The following is a 26,417-nucleotide window of genomic DNA, read 5'->3' as shown; positions in this document are numbered from 1 at the left end:
TATTTTATAAGAATGATGGGCCTTCTTGTTCCAGCCATTTTATATGATCTTCTACTTTGTCCCTCTGAACCTGGACACTCTGTCCATTTGCTTTATCCTCTATACAGAGAAATGAAGGAATGAGTGTAACAGAGGATGAGCTGGATGAAACTATTTTAAAGACTGAATCTAGTCATAATCCATTCACTGGAACCACTAGATCATAAGCCTCACAAAAGAAACAGCACTTTTCTGGCATAAGAATGAGAGTTATGACCCTACTTCAGTTATAGCACTGAAGTTAGAAGCATAGGTAAATGGCTTCTAAGAACTGAACTATTAACAATGCTTGAATTCTAGCTGCAGCAGTATGTATTTCAATGTATTTCTATGGTAACTGAATATTAAACAAGGCAAATAAAAAGGCTTTTTACATTTTCAGCCACATCAAGCAGCGCATGGGTTTACATTGAATACAGCTTATAAAAGCATGTCAGAAACCAGAAAAATATCATTTAAAAAAATTGCAGTCACAATAAAGAACACCAAATTACAGTACTGTAATAAAAGAAAATTCTCAATGTTATATTATCAATCTGTTAATTTTCAGAGATTCCATAACAACTATTTAGAAGTTTTCCAACAGAAATCAGGAACCAAAGAGTAAACCAAGACATAAACTGTCACATTCATAGTTCATATTTTCCTAAGCCCTTGTAGTTAACAGTTCAAGCCAAGGAAAAAACACCACTCCTTAAGGACTATGACAGGTACCTCAAGGGAGGCTACATCAGAATCGAAGTTTCTTTGCCTGATTTAGAATCCCAATACTGCACACATCAAGCATTACACCATATAATTTAGTCAACAGACATTAAAACTTTAACTAGAGCCTGTAGTACAGTGGACTAAAGCACTGTTATTAACATCTGCTTCTTGCAATTACTGCAAGTTCAAATCTCACCAGGCTCAAGGTTGACTCAGCCTTCCATCCTTTCTAAGGTAGGTAAATTGAGGACCCAGTTTGTGGGGGCAATAAGCTGACTTTGTAAAATATACAAAAGTATGAAGGCTATTGCTTAATGCATTGTAAGCCGTCCTGAGTCTCCGGAGAAGGGCGGCATATAAATTAAAGCAAAAAAAAAAACCTAGACAATCTGTGACCCATTGGGTAATTATTTCAGAGAAACATAATGACCACATGAGGCAAGAGCAGTGAGAGTAGAAACCATTTTTCCTGCTGGTTTCACCACTGACTTTCCTTGTAGAAAACTGGAAGGGAGCATTAGAAATTACAATTATGTGACTGTGGCAGACACCAGAGGCATGGTACCATTGGACCAACCACAACTTTGCCCAATTTTAATCCCACGGGTCTGGGATTTTGGATGCATTCTTTAAGTTAGCCCATTTGAGGTACGTTAATTGTTGCCCTGTGATGCACTATTCCTATCAACTGGAGGTTACAAACAGATAACCAGCAGGCATATACAAAGATATAGCATGGCATGATTTCTGCTTAACTGTTTTACTATGGCTTGTGGCACAAGAATAATTATTTTGAATTTTCTCTGATTTGGTCGTGCCTTCATATTTTTTAATCAAAAAATATAATTTGTTCTCTTTAATAGAAGAAATAGTTAACAATATACTAAATTGGAAATTATACCTAATCAGTTATATATACTAAAGAAAGCATTTTCACAATAAACAATGTAAGAAAAATGCTTTTCTGTAACACATTTTTAGGATTAGTAGAGATTCAATAAAGCTGTGTTTAATCAACGGATTGTAGGTGAACAGTTGTGTTTGAAAGTTTGACTGTTTCATGACCATAGCTAGGATTTAGGAAGGAATACAATCTAAAATTATAAACTAAGTTAAAGCTAATGACATTTCATTTTAATGTATGAGGATTAGTGTACATTCAAAGTGACAATAAAGTTATTCCAAGATTCTAATGATCATATTTTTGAAGCCTAGTTCTGGGCTGGGGGGGGGGGGGAGTTCAGTTTTGCAAAGCAAATATTTTACTATTTTTTGATGTCCTGTTGATACCTTTCTTGATAAACACTTTCTTGATAAACTTCCATAACAAAGAGATTTCCTGATAAAAAGTTTAATCTCAGTAAGCAGAATGGTTGGAAGGGATTCTGGAGGTCTTCTAGTCCAATCCCCTGCTCAAGTAAGAAACCCTATACCATTTCAGACAAATTGCTGTCCAATCTCTTCTTAAAAACCTTTAGTGTTGGAGTCACCCACAACTTCTGGAGGCAAGTCTTTCTACCAATTAATTGTTCTGTCAGGAAATTTCTCCTTAGTCCTAGGTTGGTTCTCTCTATGATTAGTTTCCATTCATTGTTTCTTGTCCTGCCCTTAGGACAAAAATAGGTTGACTGTGTCTTTGTGGCAGGCCCTTAGATATTGTAATACTACTAGTCCTTCATTAAACTAAACATACTCAATTCCTGCAACTGTTCTTCATATGTTTTAGCCTCCAGTCCCCTAATCATCTTTCTTGCTCTTGTCTGCAATCTTTCTAGAGTTTCAACATCTTTTTTAATATGTGGCAACCAAGTGTGGTCTTACCAGGGCATTATAAAGTGGTAGTAACACTTCATGTGATCTTGATTCAATCCCTTTTTTAAAGCAGCCTAGAACTACTTGTATGTTGGCTTTTTTAGCAGCTGAGACACCGCTGGCTCATATTTAAGTGATTGTCATTTGGAAGTAAAGGAATCCTTAGTTATAAATTTGATATAAATTCTCCATCGCTTCCCTCTTTTTAATAACTCATGCTTTCTCACTGTCAATCCAGTTTAGCAGAAAGGTATTTGGGTTTTTTTTAAAGTAGTTTTTATTGAATATAAATATTAAAAGACATACGTAACATATACACAACAAACATTTATACAACATATACACAAAAAGAATATAATTTCTTCTTAAGCATTTTTTCAGAGTGACATTCTACAATTCTACTTATATTCCTTCACCTCTCCTTAATCTAATAACAGTTTTTATTATATATATATATATTTAAGTCGGTAATATTTCCCCCTATATTTTTTGTATATTTCTGATTTTTAACCAATTATACCAATTATTCCATATTTTATAATAGTCTGATTCTTCTCTTCCTTGTAATTCTTTGGTTAACCTATCCATTTCAGCGCATTCTAAAAATTTTCCTATTATTTCTGTTTCACTTGGTGTTTTTTCTTGCTTCCAATTTTTTGCGTAGGTTATAATATGTGAATTGTGAGATATTTGATATCCTTAGGGTATGATTTGTTAAAGATTCCTAATAGAAATGTTTCTGGTTCTTTTTCAATCTGTGTTTTTGTTATTTGTTCCAACCATTTTTGATGTTAGACCAAAACTTCTTTGCTGCCGGGCACGTCCACCATAAATGATAGAAAGTCCCTTGTGCCTTTTTGCACTTCCAACAAATCGGGCTATTTTTAGTTTGTATTTTTGCCAATCTGGTTGGAGACATATGCCACCGAAAAACATTTTCAGTTGGTTTTCTTTAAGGTATTTGGTTTTTGTTTGGTCAATGAAGTGTTTAGGACCAGGTACTGTATAATGTTAAAGGTGAAAAGTAAATGTTACTATTGTCCTGTTTCTTGTAAAAAAACAAACAAACTTTTCTTGACAAAGCAATCACAATCATCTACTAAGCTATATTAGTATATGTTCTAAGTACATAATATATTAACTAAAGTTCTAATTAATGTTTCATCTCAGTAAAAATGTTATGAAACTACATTGACTAGTTTATGGTTCTAACTAAATATAGGAAAAGGGGAGTATAAAGTTTACAAGTCTGCAAACTTCCATCAAGAGCCACTCAGTTTGAAGAAAAGTTTTTCTTCCCATAACTAAATAAAAAAATTCTAGAGAGGGACAGTGATATTGAAAAAATATACTAATCCAGTTTAAGGATTCAGAAATAATACTGGTTACAATTCAAACACAAGATCCCTAATCAAATGATTGTTTCAAATCAACTAACATATTATGCTGAGATGCCTGGGGCAGATTTCAGTACTAAATGCAAAGGCAACTATTGTTATTTGGAAAGACATAAAAAACATGCACTGCAGTGGGGTGGAGAAAGAAAACCCTGTTATTTCCTCTTATTTAACGAAAATTAACAAAATTTTGTTTCATTTATTTAACAAAAATAAAGCCTATTTGAATAGCCTACTCAGGAATAGCCAGTGTACTATAGTATTGATCTAGAATACTATCAGGAAGGTCCTAACATGGAAACTCTCAGACCAACCTACCTCCTCAGGTTTCTGTGGGTTAAATGGAGATGCACTACAACTCACCTTTAGTCAGTAAATAAAATGTAGGATAAAAATCTAATTGTTTTTAATTAGTTAATTTAAGAGAGCCAATTTGATGCCAATTTGACCAGGATAGAAAATGGGAAACTATGAGTTCTAGTCCTGCCTCAGATACAAAGTCAGCTAGGTGACTATGATCCAGTCGCTCTCTCTCAACGCTAGGAAGAAAGCAATGGTAAACCATTTCCAAAATTTTGTCAAAAAGAATTGCAGGGACTTGTCCAGGGAGTTACCAGGAATCTACCGTGTTTCTCAGAAAATAAAACCGAATCTTATTTAGTTTTATTCTTGAAAATAAGCACTTGGGCTTATTTTCAAGGCAGTCTTACTTTTTTTGAGGTGCAGCAGGCCAGACTTGGTGAGCTGGACACGCCATCACCTCCATTCCAAGCCTTCAGCATTTGGAATGGAGGTTTTTTGGTGAACGGAAGAAAAATGGGGAGGGGGATTTTGCTGCCTGTCTTCCTTCCCTCAGTCTGTGCTGAGCTTGAGGAATGGAAGACAGGCAGCAAAATCCCCCTCTCCATTTTCCTCCTGTTTGCCAAAAAGTCACCATTCCAAACCCTGAAGGTTCGGAATAAAGGCGACGGCACGTCCAGCACACCGAGTCTGGCCTGCTGCACCTCAAAAGGGGCGTTGGTCCTACCTAAACACCGATTCTCTTCGGCTGCGGAATGGTCCAAGAATGGGTTGATATAGTCTGATCTGCCTGGATCAGACTATACTTTTGGCCACGCCTCCACGTCTCTCCATCAGGCCCCCGTTTTCGGCGATGAAAGACCTGAAAGAGAAGCTAAGCCAGAGCATCAGTAAAGCCCCGGCTCCAGGCCCACATGATGACGGGTGGGTCTGGACCATTCCGCAGCCAAAGAGAATCGGTGTTTAGGTAGGACCAACGCCGCCTGTCCTAATAGGCTGCGGAATGGTCCAGGAATGGGACATACCAAAGCCTGGCTGTCCTAAGGGCAGGAAGCTGATGGGCCTAGAGCTAAGTGAACCTGTTAGAGGACCCTCCTCCCGAAAGACGCCTCCACAGAGGCGAAGATGTACAGTTTATAATGCTTGATTAAAGACGAAGGAGTGGTCCAGGTAGCCGCCCTGCAAATCTCCTCAAGGGAGGCTTGTGTGGTCCAAGCAGCGGTGGTCGCTGCACTACGAGTAGAATGCACAGTGATGCGTCTAGGTGGTGGCAGTGCGATTGTTTCATATGCATGGGCAATACACGCCCTGATCCAGCGACCTACGGACGAAGAGGACACCCTGGTGCCAAGTGAAGTCGGCTGAAATGAAACGAAAAGAGCCTCAGACTTCCTGGAGGGTGCAGTGCGGGAAATGTACACCTTAAGGGCTCGTCGCACATCCAAGGTATGCCATTTCTTTTCCAAGTATGGGAAGGCCGAGGGCAAACGTTAGGCAAGATGACCTCCTGAGCACGGTGAAACCAGGAGTTAACTTTGGAAATGAATGAGGGATTGAGCTGCAAAATGATCTCATCCTGATGGAATATGCATAGGTCGGCCCTTACTGAGAGGACCACCAGCTCAGAGATGCACCTTACGGATGTGATAGCCATCAGGAAGACCACTTTAAGGGTGAGGTGGCAGAAGCTCGACGTTCTCAGAGGCTCAAAGGGAGGCTCCGTCAGGGCCCGCAATACCTTAGGTAAATCCCAAGTGGGATAGCGGTGTAAAACCGCAGGATTACTGGCACCCCAGAGGATGATGGGTTGGTGGGCGAGGGGCTCCCTGTCCGAGTCCGACAGGATGGTGGAGAGGGCAGCCACATGCCGCCTGATGGTGTTGTGAGCCAATCCCGTGTTGAGGCCATCCTGAAGAAACTCCAGCACCTGTGGAACAGAAGCTGAGACAGGGTTAATGCTGCGCACAGCGCACCAGATAGAAAATACCTGCCAGATGGTTGTAGATCCGGATGATGGATTGCTTCCTATCCGCCTGAATGGTCCGGATGACCCTCTCGGAGAAGGCATCCCGCCTCAGGACCCCTTCAAGTGCCAGGCAGTCAGTTGGAGCCACTGAGGCTCTGGATGGAGTAGGACCCCCTGGCTGAGAGAGATCCTCCGTGAGGGAATCCTCCAAGGCTGTGAGATGGACAGCGTGACAAGATCCACGAACCACGGTCTCCGGGGCCAATGAGGAGCCACTAGGATCAGCTCCGCCCATTCCGTGATGATCTTGCGAATCACCCCTGGGATCAGGTGTAGGGCAGGAAGGCGTAGAGCAGGCCGGGAGGCCAGTCGCAGCGGAGCTCATTGGTCCCCTCCGCCCCTTGGGTCAGAAACCTCGTGATGTAGCGAGGAAGGTGCGCATTCAGGTTGGAGGCGAACAAGTCCACCAGAAGCAGGAACAGATATCCAGGAAGAGATCGGGATGGAGACACCATTCGGTATTGTCCACTGTGGTCCTCACGAAGTCTGCCTGAGTGTTTGAGGAGCCCGTGATGTGTTCCGCCTTCAGGGAAAGGACATTTGTTTCCAATGCCTCCTCCATAAGGTGCCACGATCAGGTGCCGCCCTGGTGGTTGACATGTGCCTTTGCCGTGGTGTTGTACGTAAGAACGAGGACGTGCCGGTCTCGCACTACTAGATGAAAGTGTCATAGGGCCAGATGGATTGCCCTCAACTCCAACCAATTGATATTGTGGGCGAGGTCCTGGGGGGACCAGTGACCTTGTGCCACATGGGGTCAAGGTGAGCTCCCCAGCCGTATAGGCTGGTGTCCGATGTGATGAAGATCCTCTGAGGTTCCTTGAAAACTGTCCCTTGTCCAGGGCAGGGGACATCAACCAGTGGAGGAAACATTCTAGTCAGAGGAACCCGAACCAGGGTCCGGGAGTTTTGACACCTTGGCCCGTTGGAATGGAAGCAGGAACCACTATAGGCTCCGCAAGTGAAGTCGAGCCCAGGGCATGATTTGGAGGCATGACAACATCTTTCCTAGCAACAATGATAATGTAGCCAGGGAAACTTTGGGGTGCTGATGTATGTGGGCCACCAGCGTCCTGATGACTGCCTTCCTGTCCTGGGAGAGGAAGCCTCTCCCATCCTGGTGTCTATGAGGGCGCCTACATGTGTCAGGCTGATCACAGGGTCTAGATGGCTTTTTGGGAGATTGACCAGAAAGCCATGGTCCCTCAAGGTCTGAAGGGTCAATTGCAGGTCCTCCTGAGCCCTCTGAAGGGAAGAGGCCTGAATCAGTATGTTGTTTAAGTATGACTGAAGTTGCACCGGGATTAACCGCAAGTGGACAATCAGGACAGCCAGAAATTTGGTGAAGCAGCGCAGTGCCAATGCCAGCCCGAATTGCTGATGGTGATCCACATAGCTGAAATGAAAGTACTTCCGATGCGCATGGGCGATCGGAATATGAAGATAGGCCTCAGAGCACTTTATCGAGGCCAAGAAATCCCCCGGACGGGTTCCCTTGAGGATGGACTTGAGGGGAACATCTTGAACATCTTGTAGACCAGGGGGGCGTTGAGGTTCTTTAGATCGAGGATTCCTCTCCAGCCCCCCGAACGCTTCGGCACCACGAAAAGGATGGACTAGTACCCCTGTCTCCTTTGGCCTGGTGGAACGGCCTCTATGGCCTTGATGCTGAGGTGGTGCTGGATGGCGTCCTCTATAAGGCCTCGCTTGGTGAAGTCACGGGCATGATACAAAGTGATCCAGAGGGCTGGAGAGGAACTCCAGACGTACACCGAATTTGATGGTCCTGAGGACTCAGGGGTCCGTGGTTGTGAGCACCCACTGGTCTGCAAAGAGGCTCAATTGACCTCCTATGGGGGGGAATGGAGAGGTCATTTCTGTTTGCGGAAATGGCGGCCACCAGCTCCGCAAAAGGACCATCTTTGGGATCCGATCTGACGGCCCCTGTATCGAAAAGGCTGCCTGTCTTGCTGGCGAAACTGCCCCTGCTCAGAAGACCGCTGCTGGGACGACCCTTCCTGAGGATTGAACCAAACAGGCTGCCTTCGGGAGTACGGAGTGGCTCGCCTGTCCGCCCTCCGAGCTGCAGAAGGTAAGACCTTGTGCCTATCTTTGTCCTTTACAAAAAGGGATTCAAAGGCCTCCCCAAATAATTTGGTCCCCGTATAGGGAGCTGCAGCCAATCGCCACCTGGCCCTTAGGTCTGCGGGCCAAGATTTGAGCCACAATAACCTCCTAGAGGTGATTGATGAAACTAGGGACCTGGAGCTGTATTTCGTGGCATTGAGAGTCGCGTCAGCAGAGAATTGTGTGGCGGTAAGGATCTTATTAAGGTCCTGGTGGAGCCGGGCCTAGGAGGGTGGCAATCTAGATTGGAGCTGTTGCAGCCATAAGATGTTAGAGTGATTGAAGAAAGACGCCACGGTGGCGGCATTAATTGCCCAGGCAGCCGCTTGGTGTGTCTTTCTGAAGGATAATTCGAATTTCCTATCCTCAGGTCTTAGGTTCTCAGAAGGATCCCCTGCCATTTAGGGTGAAGAAGACAACAAGGCAGCAACAGGACTGTCCACAGAAGGAACCTACAGAAGGTGACTAAAGGTCAGTGCCATATTATAGTGTTTCCTGTCTGAGCCACTAGGAGTTGGAAGGGAGGCGGGATTGGTCCACTGGTTCTGGACAACATCCAGAAAGTTTGGGAGCCGGAACAAATAACTGTTATGATACCGGCTCTGAAAATATCCCATGTCCCTGCCAAGGGGCTGCGCTATGGGCCCGTCCTCTTGTAGACCAGCTGTAGCTGTTGCCTTGTGTAACAAGGACTTGAAAAGGCCAGAAGGGAAGAGCCCTGTGAAAGCTGGGGTATCCAGGAAGACCTCTTCCTCATCATCAGTGAGATCAGGGTCTCTCTGAGTCTCCTCCTCCAGCATCAGATACACACTGCCCCGAGTGAGAGGGTTCAGTGAGACTGGCCAGAGGCGATGTATGAGCCTGCCGGCTAAGGTATTCTGAGACCAGGGAGGCAGAGCGGTGGCTATGAATGCCGGCGACAATGCCTTTGGAAATGGCCCTGGAAACCAATAGTTGGATGCTATCTGGTAAGTCATCCAGGTGAAGTTCAGAAGGCTCTGGAATCGGGGCAACCTTGGGGTTTTCCAGCTGGGAAGAACATGCAAAGGGATGGTGCGTCTTAAGAGCAATCCAGTTAGTAGCCTGCTCCTGCGGAGTTGTTATAGATGAGCCCGGGGAAAGGCCACCTGCGCCCTCCAGGAACGATGCCTGGGGCGAGGGGTGGTTCAACTCGTGGTTGATAGGAAACAGACTGATCAGTGGACTGTGACAGGGTTTCCAATTGAGCTTGCCTCTTTTCTGCTAGAGAAAACTGCTTTTCTAAGGCCCTCTGTCTCCGCTCCAGATCTTTCAGTTCTGCACTGGAAAGCTGAGAGGCTTTGCGGCCATGTTTAGACTTGCATAAGGCATTTTTGCAGATGGATGCCTCCAGAGTGGCTTGAGGCCTAGGAACCTCCGCCATTTTGAATGCTCAAGCGGCTGGAGTGGCCATGGAGACAAAAAAGTGTGGCGGTCGCTTTGGAGGACCAAACTGACCAGCTCACGCAAGACAGATACTAAATCTGTCACAGGGTGGTTTACCCAGGGTGAACCTGGGTGGTGCCAGCTCCTTAAGCCCCCCGCTTTTATGCTGGGCATGCTCAGATAGTGGCAATACTTGCAAAGGTGCAGCCAGAGGCTGATTGGAGCTCCAATGGAGTAGGCTGCCCTGTGGAAGCAGAATCCAAGATGGCCACCACAGAGACTATGGAGGCTATGGTGATGGCTCCGCGACGAATCCATTGAAGGCAGGAGGTCGCACCACGCAGGAGGCTGCAGAGAGTCTTGGCGACCGATGCCCTTCAGTGCAGGGCCCCTGGGAGCCGCAGTGGCGGCGGCAGTATCTGACAAACCGCTTCTCAGCTGAGACCCTGGACCACGTGGCGTGGAGCAGTGGCGGCGGTGAGAGCTAAAGGGGAAGCGGCGTCATGAGCCGCTTCCCAGATGATTATCTTCGCTGCGTAGCTCAGGAGAGCAGCGGCGACAATGTTGGGGCGGGAGATAATGGCCGCCCAGGTTCAAAGGCACGCCGTGAGTTTCCAGAAGCGGCGGCGGCAGCAGGCCAGCAAGCCACCTCCCAGCTGTAAAGCCTCGCCACGAGACTAAGATCAATGGTGGCGGCAGCACCTGTAAAGGACCACTTCTCAGCTGACCACTTTGCTGCTTGGCTCTGTAGACCAGCAGCTGCATTGGTGACCTACAGCTTTGCCGGAGGAGAGGGGAGGTGGAGGGGTGCATCTGTTATTAAAAGTTTATGGCCTGGGTTCTGACAAAGGCCAGAACGCCGATGCCCCCCCCCCCAAGGGCAGCAGCCGAGTTACCAGCCAAGGCTGATCTGGCCAGCATGCAAGCCTGTCAAATATTTGGAGGGGGGGGGAATTGATGCTGTAAATGATCCAGGAATGGATTGATTGACAAGCAACTGCCAAAGATGTCTGTCAGACGACTGAGTCAAAAACTGGGGCCTGACGGAGAGAAGTGGAGGCGTGGCCAAAAGATTATGACTCAGTCTCCAGGCAGATCAGACTGTATCAATCCATTCCTGGACCATTCTGCAGCCTATTAGGAGAAAAAGTAAGACCGCCTCAAAAATAAGTGCTTATTTTGCATTTGCCAAAAAGCCTTCCGTGAGCCTCCCAAGAAGAGGGAAGAAGCAAAGCAGCTGGCAGCTTCAGGGAAACTGCCCAACAAGCAGAAGCGCTGCACCCAGAAACAGAAGGGCAAAAGCAGTACTTCTGCTGCCCCAAGGGGCCAGCGGGCTGCAGCTGCAGCCTGACAGTTGCCTCCCCACGCCAGCACCACTACTCGTGCTGGCCATGCCCATACCCCTGGCCTTATTTTCGGGGTGGGGGTAATATTAGGCCCACTCCCCGAAAATTAGGGGTGGGCTTATTATTGGGGTGGGTTGTTTTTTCGGAGAAACAGGATAGACTGATTTGGAAGGCACCCAAAATAATAGTAGTTATTATTATTGAACTGTTGTGATCCGCCAGCAGCCTGCAGAGCTGGCAGCAGAGTCAGATAATGAGGAGGCTGGGGAGGAACATGGGCCAGTCCTGGAGTCTGGGGAAGGCTCGGACGAGGGCTCTGCATTGGAGGCAGAGATGGGGCCAGGGCCATCTGGGAGTTATGTGCAGACTCCGGAGCCCCCAGAGTCGGTCATCAGAGAGGCAGAGGAACAGGGGGAGCCTGTTCCTAGTGCACACATGCGCAGAGCTGCCAGAAAACAAGAACAGTTAAAACAAAAGGGATGACTAGGCAGTAAGGCTTGGAGATGATTGGCCCTCCCATAAGACATAAAGGAAGAGCAAAGGCACATGGGCCTTTGCAGGAAGCAACGTTGTGGATGGTGTCAGTTTGTACTTTGAAGCTCCATTTTTGACTCTGTGTTTCCGTGTGGCTTTGCCAAGATAATTACCAATTAGGTCTTTGGCAGCGTGTCAAAGAAGATAAAGGTGGGTATTTACCAGCCTTATCCGAAGGACTGTGGCAGACTTCTGTTGGATTATTTATAAACCCTTGGTGATTCAGCACGTGCTGTGAATGAAAGGAATTCACAGCCGTTAAAAAAAAAGGGGGGATTTTTGGGACTAATTGTGTGTTTTTTACCATATCGGGAAGCCTAGGTCAGAACATAAACAATATTTCCTAAACTTATTCCAATGTAATATACTGTTGCCCTCATAATTTCCACCCAGCAGACTTTAATTCTGGAATCATGGGACCTTTGGTCCAATAGAGTATATAAAAGTAGAGTTTAGAAAAGGCTGCATAAAACACCTGGCCAATTCATATTTCTAATTACAGAAATTGCCTTAATCTGATATCTTCTCCTTTGTTATACTTGCCTAGCACAACCAACCACTTCATTCTAGAGCAGGGGTCCCCAACCCCCCCATCTGTGGACCGGTACTGGTCTGCGATATGCCAGCAACTGGGCCACGCAAACAAGTGAAGCCTCATCCGTGGGATGCAGGCAGCATGCAAAACCACGCCCCCTCCAGTCCACGGAAAAACATTTCTCGACAGAACTGGTCACTGGTACCCAAAAGGTTGGGGGGTGCACTGTTCTAGAGTGCGCCCAAGCTTTGAAAAAATATGAAGCTAGAAGCTGCTGTGGAGGAGGATATGGCTAAGTTGCTATTCCACTAGCACTTCTCTGTTCTAGCTATCTGATTTAAACTAGATGAAATCATTATAGAATACCATATTTTTCAGAGTGTAAGATGCACTTTTTTCCCTCCTAAGAGGGTGGAAATATCGATGCATCTTATACATCGAATACAGCCATTTTTGGCCTCCCGAAGCCCCACCCCGCTCATCCCACTTGTGAAAAATGGGCCCATTTTTTGCAAAAACAGGGTGCGCAGAGGGTTTGGGAGGCCTACAGAGTGCTCCTGGGGGCTGGGGAGGGCAAAAACACCCATTTTTGCAAAAAATGGGGGCATTTTTGCCTTCCCCCAGCCCCCAGGAGCACTCTGTAGGCCTCCCAAATCTTCTGCGCGCCCCTTTTTTCTGCAAAAATTGGCCAAAAACTGGGCCCATTTTTTGCGAAAAACAGAGTGCGCAGAGATTTTGGGAGGCCTGCAGAGTGCTCCTGGGGGTTGGTGAAGGCAAAAACCTTTTTTTTCTTACTTACCTTTTCGAAATCTTGGTGCGTCTTATAGTCTGAAAAATATGGTATTTCCTGTTTTAGAACATGTGTTCAATACATAGTCCTGATTTTTTTTAAATGAATTCAAAATCAGCTTGGAAATGTAAGAAGACACAGTCAAGATTAAAAAAATAAAACAAATACCTTGTATTCACCAATGCCAGGATCTATAAGAAATGAGCGAGCTGATGTAGATGGCAAACTCGATCCACTGTTCGCTCCTTGTTTGACTTTATTCTTACAGTTGGTAACCGCACAGGGACCAGGCTTTCCATCTTTTTTATTCAAAATTGTAGAAGGAACATCAGACTCTGAGCGTATCAAAAGCTGAACTATATCATTCAGTCCAACATTGTAATCAAATAAGGTATGGCCATCTTCAAGCTATTTAAAAAATGCAAAAAAAAAATCCATCAGAAAAATATATATTAAAAGAAATCAATATAGTATAAAAACCTCAAAATGAAAAACAGAAAAAGCTTGCATGAAAATAAAATATATAATTAATAGCTGGTATTAATAATGTATCTTTAGTTTTTAGGGGATTTAGAACTCTCAATGAAAAGGTGGAAAAGCTTCATTGAACCAGAATATAGTCATTTATTTAGTATATTTCTATTTTACAACTAAATAAACATAAAACAAAATGCTCCTTCCCTTTATAGAGAAACTTTCCACACTATTCCAGAGAGTTATTCGATATCCAAAATAGTTTTTCAGGGTCTATGGAAGGAAATAGCAAAAATTGTCTACCACTCCAACAGAAGAAGCAGCGAAATACCGTACTCTTCAAGGGAAACCTGGAGCTAAATATCAGTTTAGTATTGGATTTTACTACTTCTTAGTTAAAGAAAGATACTAGAAAAGGATTTAGTCGTGTGATTTAACTTCTGGAAAACCATCAAAAAGTCATCCTGTATCAGGAAACTCTATTTATAGGCAGAGGTTTGTTCTCCGAGCTTGCTGCTCATCTGCCAGATGTTTCGTTACCAAACTAGATTAACACAGTGGTGAAATCCAAAAATTTTCGCTACCAGTTCTGTGGGTGTGGCTTGGTGGGTGTGGCTCAGTGGTCATGTGACTGGGTAGGCATGGCTCAGTGCTCATGTGACTGGGGGACATGGCTTGGTGGTCATGTGACTGGGTGGGCGTGGCCAATTTGACGTCACTCACGATTAGAGCCAAAAGATGTCACAGATTAAGTAAAATGTGGTGAAACTCACTTAACGCTCTTGCTTAGCAATCAAAATTTTGGGCTCAATTGGGGTCATAAGTCCAAGACTATCTTTGCCTTCCTCTGCATGGCAGCCTTGCCCTAGTAACCTCCTTCTCCTTTCTGGCAATTTTCCTCTCTGTTAGAGGCACCAAAATAATCCAGACGATGTAAGGTTTCCTGCTGCAGCAGGGGATTGGACTAGATGACCTCTGAGATCCCTTCCAGGCCCCCTGCTTAGGCAGGAAACCCTACACCACTTCAGACAAATTATTATCCAATCTCTTCTTAAAAACTTCCAGTGTTGGAGCATTTGCAGTACAACTTCTGGATGTGAGTTGTTCCACTGATTAATTGTTCTATCAGGAAATTTGAGGGGCTTCTACAAAAATAAGGGAGTTAATCTATTTTCCAAAGCTCCAAAAGGCACAAGAAAACAATGGATGGAAACTAACCAAAGAGAGAAGCAACCTAGGACTAAGGAGAAATTTCCTAAGGGTGAGACCATTCAACCAATGAATACCTTGCCTTCAGAAGTTGTGGGTGCTCCATCACTAGAGGTTTTCAAAAAGAGGATGGAAGTAACCCCAAAAGGATAGTGCCAGGAACCACTAAAACAATGCAGAAAATTTAAAACAGCCATTCCCCCTTTAAAAAAAAAGTTAACCCCAAAGCAAACACAACAGCTGAGAGGGAAACTAAGAGCAGCTACTCAGGCTAATTGAAAGCTTGGGTATTCTGCCAAAAGCCATTAACCCTTCCAACTCTATTATTCTATGATCTCTGTGTTCTAAATTGGGTGTTTCACAACAGAAGCAATACAGCTGGCTGGACCACACATGCATTTAATTCACGGCCTGTATGATCAAGCTGCATCATTGTCCCCTCCTGTATCTTTTCCCCCAGGAAAAAACAAGAAGTAGCCAACATTGCAGCAGCTATAAAAGGTCTTGGGAACTCCAGGGAGTATCAGCTGATCACAGCAGTGTTACTTAATACTCTTTATAATGAAAATGTTTGTAATCTTGTCCTTCTTCCTGAAGGGAAGAGGTTAATCCCATCCCTAGATGGGTTATTGATGGGTTTCCCTACCCCAATCCTGTCAGTTTCTGTTGTTTATTGATTCAGCTTGTATCGGCTGCATTTCAGCTGCAACTGTTAAGTGGCGATATTAACTGAAGGGAGAGAGAGAAAAAACCTCTCTTGCACTTTATTTTTAACTAGTTCTCCGAACTGCCTAAGTAATTTACTAACAGTTTGGGTGAACCAGTGAGAACCAGATGAATTTCACCTGTGAATTAACATCTTCAACCCCGTTGAAGATGTTACCTAGTTTGGTAATGAAACGTTCAGAAGTCAAACAGCAAGCTTGGAGAACAAACCTCTGCCTAAATCTACAACCCAAGCTACGAATATTCTCTACAATTTTGAATTCTGTTCATGCTAATAATCCAATAAGTAAGAATAGGACAAGTGGTAGAACTCCAAATAAAATGTGATCTGTTAATTCACTACTTCCCTCCTATTAGAAGGAAAATACAGGAACAAAAAGAGATGGAGATACAGTAATCCCATATACAAAGATGCTGTTAAACTTTTTTAGTCAATCTCAGAATTACCTAGTGACACAAACTGGAGTCTTTAATTTTATATATCAATAAATACCTGATATATCTAACATGTGAAAGAAAAGGGATTTCAAGTTATCATTCCAACTCTACTGTTGAAGACACTGCCACATGTCCAGCAACGCCATGGCCGAACAATGTTGTCAAACTTTGCCCTTACCCTATTTTCAGATTCTGCAAAACCTATTAAAACATTTCCTACTCTTTCCTATCCAAAATTGAATATGAATATGAGATATAGTAACAGCAAAAGTTAATACTGAAGTCCTGTTTTGCAATGCTGGAGAAGGTGTTGGGAATTTAGTTCCCCACTTTCACTTCAGGAAAAACCAGGCAAACAATAGAAACTAGGCCACTGAATTCTGATGTCACGGGTTTTGCTTCAGAAGACATTCTACCATGCAGCCCTTTACAGGTAGTCCTTGATTTATGACTGGTTGCTTAGCGAAAATTCCAAATTACAATGGAAAAGTTATTTACAATCTGTTTCCAAAGTTACCATTGCTGCACCCTTTGCCCTGCAGTCATGTGGTTGCATTTTGGGTGCTTAGCAAGCAGCTCACCTATATGACCATTTGTAGTGTCCCACATTCACATGACCCTGATGCACTTTTTAACTAATTTCTATGGTTTACATTCAAAATATCTGTAGTTTACAGCAAAAAACACATGGGGAAATTGATTCACTTAATGGAACTCAAATGGCCATTTTTTGATATAGGTTAAAGCAAACTTTAACGAACGGTATTAGAGACACAAATTCAAATCCCATTCTCTACTTTAATCTTCTATGAGCATATGTCACTCATGTGTTGCGAGTTCAAGTCAATTTTTAAAAAATTACAGTATGATCTTAGTATAATTACAGGAAGCCAGGTTGGGGAAGGTATTTTTCCTCATCTTATTGATAAGGGGTTCAGACTGGGGTCCAGACTGTATTAATTTCCCTCATCTATTATCACACAAGAATGTAAATTCCATTCAGGCTTTCAAAATCTTATCAATACAACTAGGGGAAGAAAAAAGCAAAAAAGTAGCTTTGTTTTCTCAGTGTCCTCTTTATATTCAAGGTGAATTTCTGAAGCAGAAAACCTTCATGCCATAATTTCCAGGTAATAGCAATAGCATTTACACCAGGAGTGTCAAACGTGATTTCATTGAGTGCTGCATCAGGATTGTGTTTGACCTCAGGGGGTTGGGGTTGACGTGGTCAGGATGGGCATGGCCAGCTTGATGTGTCAGGGGCACCTGTGGTGGCCCAAATGCTCTGCCAGAAAAAATGGGCTCCCGAGCTCTGTTTCCGGTTGCGATGGCCTCCTGCAACCCTCTATCCGCAAAAATGAAGCTCGGGAGGGCTGCAGATGGCCCACCCGAGGTCTGTTTTCACTGGCAGAGGCACTGCGGGCTGGTCCTTCGCTGTTTCCAGGGTGGCCCCACAGACCAGATCTAAGCCCCCAGTGGATCCGGCCCCCGGGCCTTGAGTTTCACACCCGACTTAGATTTATACAGGCAGAAGAGATAGTCCTCAACTTACAACAGTTCGTTTAGTGACTATTCAAAGTTATGACACTGAAAAAAGTGACTCATGACTATTTTTCACACTTACGACCATTGCAGCATCCCATGGTCATGTGATCAAAATTCAGATGCTTGGCAACTGGTTCATACTTATGACCATTGCTGTGTCCCAAGGTCATGTGATCCCCATTTGCAACCTAACAAGCAAAGTCAATTGGGAAGCTAGATTCACTTAACAACCATGTCAATTATCAACTGCAGCAATTCACTTAACAACTGTACTAAGAAAGGTCGTAAAATGGGGCAAAATTCACTTAACAAATGTTTCAGTTAATAACAAAAATTTTGGACTCAATTGTGGTCATAGGATCACAAAGATCAAGGATCACCTGTATACTGCTTCACAGTGCTTTACAGCCCACTCTATGCAGTTTACCGAGTCAGCATATTGCCCCCAACAAACTGGGTTCTCATTTTACCAGCAAGACCCGAACTGCTGGCAGTCAGCAGAATTAGCCTGCAATACTGCATTCTAACCACTGCGTCATCATGGCCAATGGTGTCACAACTATTTTCAATAGTTACAAATAAAAATAAGTATTTGTTAATTGAAGAGGATAAATTTGGCCTTTATCTAAAAGTAAAATTAAAAAGTATGTGAATTCTTTTATCTTCATTGTAACAGTATGTAATACCAGTATTAAATAAGAAGAAATAAGAAAACAATTTTTATGCTTTTTATTTTTTTTCATAGTCCTAAAAAAGCAGCTTTTAAAACTTGAAATAAATAAATAAAAAAAAACCCAGTCATTTCATGTTATCCTTGCTTCACCATCAAAATCTCATTAGTTTTTTCCTCCCAGAAATCAGTTAGTACATTCTTAGGACAAGAAACTTTATAACAATAATCAAGTAACTCAGCAAGTCTAGTTTACATATGCTTAGTGTTCCTCCCAAATGGCATAGTTTCAAACTACTCAAGCAGACTTTGGTTTAAGGTTGCCATACTATATAACAAATGTGACACAATGTTTTCTTCTAGTTGGAACAAGACAGAATGGAAACAAATATGTCTGGATGATATGAAAACCTCAAAAAACAAAATTAAGACTAAAACCAGAGGTTGGCAACTTGGTACCTTTACAGACATAATTAACCATAAGCAAGGATGGCCATGCTTTGCAAACACACTTATTGTAAAAAAAATAATATATGCAGTACTGTAATCCCAATTACATTCCTAGCCACAATCACAGTATTGTAGTATAAGCTTTTGCTTTACGTGTACTTGCAGAGAAATTAAACTATCTGAGCCTTCTGCATATCTGAAGCATATTTCCAGATATAGCTTTATACAGAAAAGAATAATATATCCTATGAAGAACATGATATGTGAACCCTATGAAGATTTCTTTCACTATCCATCTGGCATGCTGACACTACAAAAGAATCTGTTGCAAATTTATTACAAGCTGAGAAATTAAATAACAGCAGTTTTTCTTCCTGTCATCAAGACGAAGGATGAGATAGCAGAGAATGTCAGAGAATAATCCAAAAAATTGATTCAGTAATAAAAATCATGCATGCCAAGAATCACAGAATAATAGGCATTTTTATTTAGTAACTATTCAAAGGAAGAACAGAGCGTTTTTTTTTATGGGAGAAAGATGGACAGCAAGAGATAATAACTTCAATTTAAAAACAATAGCCTCTTCTACACTAATGCAATACAGACAGTCCTCAACTTACAACAATTCATTTAGTGACCATTCAAAGATACAACAGCACTGAAAAAAGTGACTTACAACCATTTCTCAGTTACGACCTTTGAAGCATCCTCATGATCATGTGATAAAACTTGAGATGCTTGACAACTGGTTCATACTTGATTGTTGCTGTGTCCCAAGGTCATGTGATCCCCTTTTGCAACCTTCTGACAAGTGAAGTCAATGAGGAAGCTAGATTCACTTAACAACCAGGTTACTAACTTATCAACTGCAGTGATTCATTTAATAACTGTGGCAAGAAAGGTTGTAAAGTGGGACAAAACAAATGTCTGACTTAACAACAGAAATATTGGGCTCAATTATTGTCGTAAGTCAAGGACTACCTGTAGTGGAAAAAGAAAACATTTGCAAAGAGAAAATAGCTGGATTTAGGTTTGCAAATTACTATAGTATGATTTGTTTGCTTTATGCCTTATACAAACGTACTATTTTAATATAAGAAATAAGCAATATTTAAATGATTTAGCATTAAGTCTGCATTAATACCATCAGTGAGAATAGAACAATAAATGCTTTTTTTACTTTTCCCATTAGACCAACCCCACAAAATATATCTTTTCCTATGTCATAAACAGAGATGAGATAGTCAGCCAGCACTTGAACCCAAAAGATGAGGTTTGCCAACATTTCTATATATCTGTCAGTCAGTTGTGAGACAGAGCTGAAGCAATATTACTACACGTACAGCATCCATTACTGATTCTTCTTCTGTGTCCTTGTCTTGCATAACTGTCCTTGGCTTTTGATTCCTTACTTCCAGTATCAGTAAACATCACATTAAGGTCTACGATGCAGTAATTTGGTAACTTATATACAACCATGCTACTGTCGTCATTATAGCCACACTATTTTGACACAACACATACTGTACTTTAGACAGGCAGTATGGTGCAGTGATTAACATGCTGAACTAAGACCAGAGATTCAGGTTCAAGTTCACTTTTAAACTTTAAAACTCATTACCTGACATAAGGCCTATTATTTTCTCCTAGTCCAAATCTATCTTTCATGGTCATTAATTATTATGGGAATTTAAACAGATTCCCTATGAAAAATAGTCTTTAAAATCTACCAGATCATAGCAGTTAAAAACAGATTACGACCAAAGCACCCACATCTAATATCCTTTGAATGGTGTTGGACTATTAACTACAGCAGCATGGCCATTTAGAAAGCACCAAAAATATTTATGTGCTGTTTGCTTGTAAGCAGAAACAAAAACATTATATAAATTATATAAGTTATATAAATCAGTGAAAATATTGATATTATAATTTAATGAATTTTGCCGCCACGATCACTAAAGGAAATCTAGATAGTATAGATTTATTGTAAACTATATTTACAATGAACAAGTTATTCCATTAATAAATCTGACAGCTTTTAAGGTACCAAAATGTGCTTTAATTTAGTACACTTGCATGATATCTTTGTTCTGAAAGCTTAAAGTACTGTGCATGTTGTTTTCCATCATTTTAATCTAAAATAATGTAATATCCACCATTGTAAGTAATAGGGACATTTTTGTTATAATAAATTAACAAAACCATGATTTTGATTACACATTCAAAGTGTTACTATATTATTTAACTCTGGATTAAACGAATAGATTTTACCTATTTATCCTACTCCTATCCTATCCTAATAATAGACAGTTTCCTTATACTTTTAGTCTGTCATCACAATGAAATATCAGGGGAATACCTATGATACCATACCACTTAAAAACAAGTTGTAACAGAACACAATCCTAACATAGCAACATAAAATGAACTGACATTTGCCTGCCCTAAATTAATAACCCAAACTGTCACAGCATTTATTATATATATATATTGGGAGACAACATCTTGAATTAATATATCCAAGTGTAAACAAAAAGTTCAAGCTCAGCATTCATAAAAGGTGTGGAGAACAGGAGATGACAGAACAGTTGCCATCAAGCCAATGCCAATTCTTAGTGACTGCAGATATATACTTCAGGATGGAACAGGAGATCAAAACTCCAGTCCTCAACTTAAAATCCCAACTGAGCCCAAAATTTCCACTGCTAAGCAAGACAGTTGTTAAGTGAATTCTGTCCTTTTATACAGCATTCCTTGTCACAGTTCTTAAGTGATTCACTGCGCTTGTTAGTTAAATAGTTCTTAAGTGAATCTGACTTCCCCACTGACTTTGCTTGAGAGAGGATGGCAAAAAAAAAAAAACCATGACCCCAGGGCATTGTCAATAAAAATGAGTCAGTTACTAAGCAGCTGAATTTTGATCATGTGACCATGGGGATGCAGCAACAGTCATAAGTGTAAAAAAACGTTATTTTTCAATGCCACTTGTCACTTCCAACGGTCACTAAACAAATAGGTGTAAAGAAGCTGGAAGAAAAAGCTTTTTCTTTAACATCAGCAGAGCTGGCTAGCAGTTTTCCCAGCAGGACGATGGGGGAGAAAAAAGGAATGGGGAGGGGGGAAGCTGAGGGCAGAGAACCGAGAGAGGGAGGAGGACGACGACATGAACTTCCTCGGGGCAGCGGCGAAGCGGCAGCTGAGGGGAGCGCGCGCCCCAGTGCCAAGGAGACCGTTGAAGCACCGGAAGTAGCGCGAGGCGCACGAGAGGCGGCTCGCGCCACCGGCCTCTTCTCTTTCCCCGCCCGAGGGAAGCCGCGCGCCCCGCTTTTCTCGGGAGTCCCGCCTAGGAATCCCCCATTCACCGGCCTTGCGGGAAACCGCTAGCGGATGAGGAGATGCCTCGCATTTAACGGGAAAAGGGAGGAGGAGGCGGGGAACGAAGCCGCCGCCGCCGCGGTCCCTTTCCTCAGCACAATGGCATCTCCGGCTGCTTCTTTCCCCTCAGACGGCGGTAAAGAAAACCCCTCGACCGAGGAGGAGCGGCAGTTCAAGCTGCAGGCAGCGCACTGCTGAAAGGCTGGGGGGGAGAGGGAGTGTCTGTCGAGGCTGCCTCACCTGTTTGCCCCGGTAGAAAAGGCGCTGCAGTTCAGGGCTTACGCGGAAGCTTTCCTGGATCTTTTCGCGCAGAGTTTCGATCTTGGTCAGCCGGCTGAGGTCGTCGATAGTTCGGGTCTGGGCACCATCGATGGTCCGCACCTGGATCCACATGGCGCGCTCCCGAAGGAGGAGGAGGGGGTGGGGGAAGCAGAAGGACCGGGAGGTTCCTCCTCCGGATTTTTCCACTTGGCGAAGCGGGGGTGGCGATGAGGAGTTGCTGCCTGAATCTCAAGGACCGCCGCGGCGCGAGCCGCTTCTGTTACCGGCCGGCCTTCCTTCCTTCCTTCCTCTTACCCGACCCGCCAGCAGTTTCGACTCCTCCTAAGCTCGTCCGCCGATCCCACCCGCCTCACTCGCGACCTACCGGCGGCAACGGCTCTCTCGAGCCACCCCAGAATGGCGGCAAACCCTGTCAAGACCTTAGTTGGGAGCTGCCGGCTCGGCTAAGCTTAACGGTCGCCGGCGGGAGCCATGTCCTAACCCCGAGGACTGTTTACCAAAGCGCCGCTGCTCTCACATGGAGGTCACGGCGCCAACGCTGATCTCGCGAGACGAGCCCAGACCACCACAAACCGTCGCCATCCACGCGCGCCCCCACCCCTCGCCACGACCTTAAAGAGACAATAACGGCGGGCGGGGAAGGGAGGCGCGGAGGCGGCGTTTCACGTGCTCAAATCCCTCTTCGCGCCTCTCCGAGCACGCCCGGCCTAGCGCCACGCCCCTTTGCGCGCGACCCCTCGAGGCGCCAGATCTGAGGTCCGTTGTCTGATGTTCGTGGCAGAATGGAGAGGTTGCGCAACTCCGCTGCCTGGCCTTAGACTTGCCTGCACCGGCCGTGGGTTGCCGCCGTTGCAACCCAATCGCGATGGCAATCTAGTAAACATCCTTACGTTTAAATAGGCATTACTCGGGGCGGTGGGGAGCGGCACTGAATTCAGTGAGACGCTCTTCATCCCTTGTTTATTATCTTTCTTGGAGTGGCGATGCGTTGAACGCACCGCGTGTACACACACACACACAGATGATCCCGTCGGTGTATCCAGCCGTTCGGGGACAACACAAACGCCACAATTAACATTTACTGTTCATGGCATAAAAACCTCGATCATCCGGATTTTGCAACTGAATGGCACCAGAACCCGCGTTATGTTACAGATGACGTTCGTGTCCACAGAGCCGCACTTCGCAGCGCAGGGTATATCTTGAGACGCGTCCTGTTAATTTTGTATTAGTTAACTTTATATATTGCATACTCGAATCTCTGGGTCGCTATTGTTTGCGATATTTAATGACTAGGTTCCACACGAATCTCTTGCAATTTGCATTTGAATCTTCTTATTGACAGCACTGCAAAAAATGGCCTCCACAGGCAGCCCCTTATAAAATGTGTTCTAGAAAATACCATTTTTGTACAAATTCCATTTTTAAAAAACATCTATCACTTCCTAGAATCGAATATAATAATATTTGGAATTCAGTGTAAGAAGAACAGATCTCCAGTGCCCAGATTACACTTTAAAAGCCATAGACAAACAGGTTTTCTTTTTTTATTATTCGTCTTTACTGATTTCTTCTCATGATGCAGTGCTGAGATCCTGTCATTAACACAAAAAAGAGATTCCAAAATCAGCATGGCTCAAACTAAATACTGCTTTGAACACTGACCTCTCTTCCAGGACTCTCCACTTCTCAAGCTGGCCAGAACTAAGATTTCTATATAAATTATCTTGATCAGCTACTGCCAGCTCACACCCAATCAAAGTACATGTGAAAGAAAGGGTGAGCTGGGTGCATCAATTCACATCATTGATTGTGTGCTTTTGACTGAACTGCATTTACCATTTTTTCACCTTGGACTGATTATTTTGGAGTTTTCTGAATCTTTTTTTTAAAAAATCACTGAATAATTTGCTGATGTCAGAAATCTTTGCCATCTCATTGCTCACAATTTTTGAATCAAGGTACCGGTACCTGAAATCTGCTAATTTAAAGTATGTGTAAAAAATCTGGAACCCATTACTTCGGTACTCCTGAAACTCCATGATGTTCAGACCAGTTTTATTTGTAAAGTTATGACCATTGCAGTGTCCCTGAAGTCATATGATCATAATTTCCAGTGTTCCTGCCAACTTCCCACAAGCAAAGTCAATGGGGAAGCCAGCAGAAAGTTGCTCCTGCTTCCATTGATTTTTGCTGACTGATAGTCATTCTGTTTCTCTGTTTAGGTAAGAAAATATTGACTTATTATTGAAATTCATTTTCCACTATAGTTGTTTTCCTATTTATGTATATGCTGTACTCTTAGATGATCATGGGACCATCCAACATTGATGGGGTTGGGGGGAATAGCCCAGCCTTAAATTTAATAGATATTCTGCACTTCCTTTCTCTCAAAGGATGCTCCAACAGGTTACAGGGTTGTGTTTGCATTCATAAAGCCAAAAAGAACTGATCCTAATACATATCCTTGGGAAAGCCTACTTAGCATATTTTTTATTTGTTCCTGCAGGCAGCCCTCTGTTTCCAATGCATTAATCAGTTGCAAATCCATGTGAATAACTGCTCTCTTTTTCTATTGATGTGAATTTTCCTAGGATCCTCTGGTAAGATCATTGGTCAAAAGTTATACAATATCTATCAGATCAGTCTATGGACATGCCCTTCTATTTTTGTAGAAGCTACTTTGGTTTTTTATTTAAGTTACTTTCTGCTATTTATTCAGGACAGACTTTCCTGGCCTTTATTTCCCTTTATTTTCCCTCCAACCTTTTACTTAAATGGTACTTAGATTGGTCATTTTCCAGTGTCCAGGGACTAATCATTGAGATCAGAGAGAAAAGGCATTATATATTACAATCTGCTACATCACACTGGAAGTCTTTCAATATCGTATTTATTGTTAATTAATAAAAACTTACAATGTTGTATTTGATTATCTATAGTTGTTTGATTTCTTTCAAACCTCCCTTGAAAAAACCTGTTCAGTTATGGGGATCTGCCTTACCTCCTCTACAATTAATTTATGCAGCTTGTCATCTTGAAATAGTAGGAACCTAAACCAAAATCAGACTCACCACTGTCCTTGACAGTCTTACACAGAATGCTAACAGATGTATGCAGGATACTTTTTCTCTTTCAGGAGTATCAAAGATTAGAAATAGAACTACTGGTAAGTGCTTTGAATTAAATCTGTCATTATTTTTCTTTGAACATTTCAGACAAATCCTAAATTAAGTTGAAGGTGATAGCAATCTTCCATTATTTTCAGCTGAGTATTACTATTTTTCATCTATGTCAAGATTTGGTAGAAAATCTCATTTAAAAGCAGTAGAGCATTTCCAAAGTCTCCAACTTGATAAACAACAAATCCTTCGAAAGCAGTGAAGCATTTCTCTTGAATCTTCACTTTTAACAAAATCTATAGTTCATCTTTTATTTCTACAGAAACTTCTTTTTACTGCAATCATTCAGCTCATTTTAATACATCAGATAATACAGTACATAATTTTAGGAAATAAAGAACTTTTTTCTTTTAACTCTTTCAGGATTTATATTGGATGTGTTCAGCTGTTATATTATTATCTAGTTCTAGTTTAATAAGATGTCAGCAAGCAGAAATATTCAGTAGTGAGCCTCAAGCTCTGTCACTGTTTAATTTGTTCTCTCCTGTATCTGATGGTTGTATTCTGGCTTGCTTTTTTCATAATTGCTTTTATATATTTGCTGTTTTATTTGTTAGATGTTGCTTAGAGTTGCTTTGTGTGAGATAGGCAGCTATATAAACTAATTTATCCTTTCTCTATTCCTACTACCTACCCAAAAAAGAGAATTCATACTTAGCTTCATAATTAATTTGAATCAAGTCATCTTTAAATCCTAGAACCAGGTATCTCTACTGAATATATTTGCAGAAGAGGTAGTCCAAGTTCACAACTGGCTTAACTATCTGACAAAAGCTCAAAAATTGCCTTTTAAGTTCACCTGATCTCAGTAAATATATTATTGGCTGCCCATAGTTGCTTTGAAGTTGGGCACCAAAACTAAATAAATAATGATAATGTTTTAAGAATGATTATTCTTCATTCTTCAATTGCTCACACTCACTCATGCTACTTAGTCTCTCCAATTTGGGTTACTTCAGTATGCTTTACATGGGGCTGCCCTTGAAGGCTATCCAGAAGCTATAGGTGATCCAGAATGTAGGGTCATGTGCAATTTTGCGTACCC

General features: G+C 42.8%; 1 protein-coding gene across 2 annotated transcripts in view; it reads right to left on the bottom strand.

Annotated features, from left to right (window-relative positions):
- Window positions 1-22,929, bottom strand: part of UHRF2 (ubiquitin like with PHD and ring finger domains 2) — an 86,449-nt gene extending 63,520 nt beyond the window's left edge. For both annotated transcript variants that reach the window (XM_034410363.3, XM_034410364.3), the window contains exons 1-2: window positions 22,149-22,929; window positions 13,187-13,426 (exon numbers count right to left, since the gene is read on the bottom strand). In XM_034410363.3, the coding sequence (XP_034266254.1) occupies window positions 13,187-13,426; window positions 22,149-22,301 (393 nt within the window). In that variant the 5' untranslated portion in view covers window positions 22,302-22,929. The remainder of the gene's footprint in view (window positions 1-13,186; window positions 13,427-22,148) is intronic.
- Between the last annotated feature and the right edge of the window lie 3,488 nt (window positions 22,930-26,417).

Source organism: Pantherophis guttatus, chromosome 2 (genome assembly GCF_059756535.1).
Source record: "Pantherophis guttatus breed Tessera chromosome 2, ASM5975653v1, whole genome shotgun sequence".
Classification (NCBI taxonomy): Eukaryota; Metazoa; Chordata; class Lepidosauria; order Squamata; family Colubridae; genus Pantherophis; species Pantherophis guttatus.
Note: the sequence above shows the minus strand (reverse complement) of the source record. Positions and strands in the feature narration are given on the sequence as shown.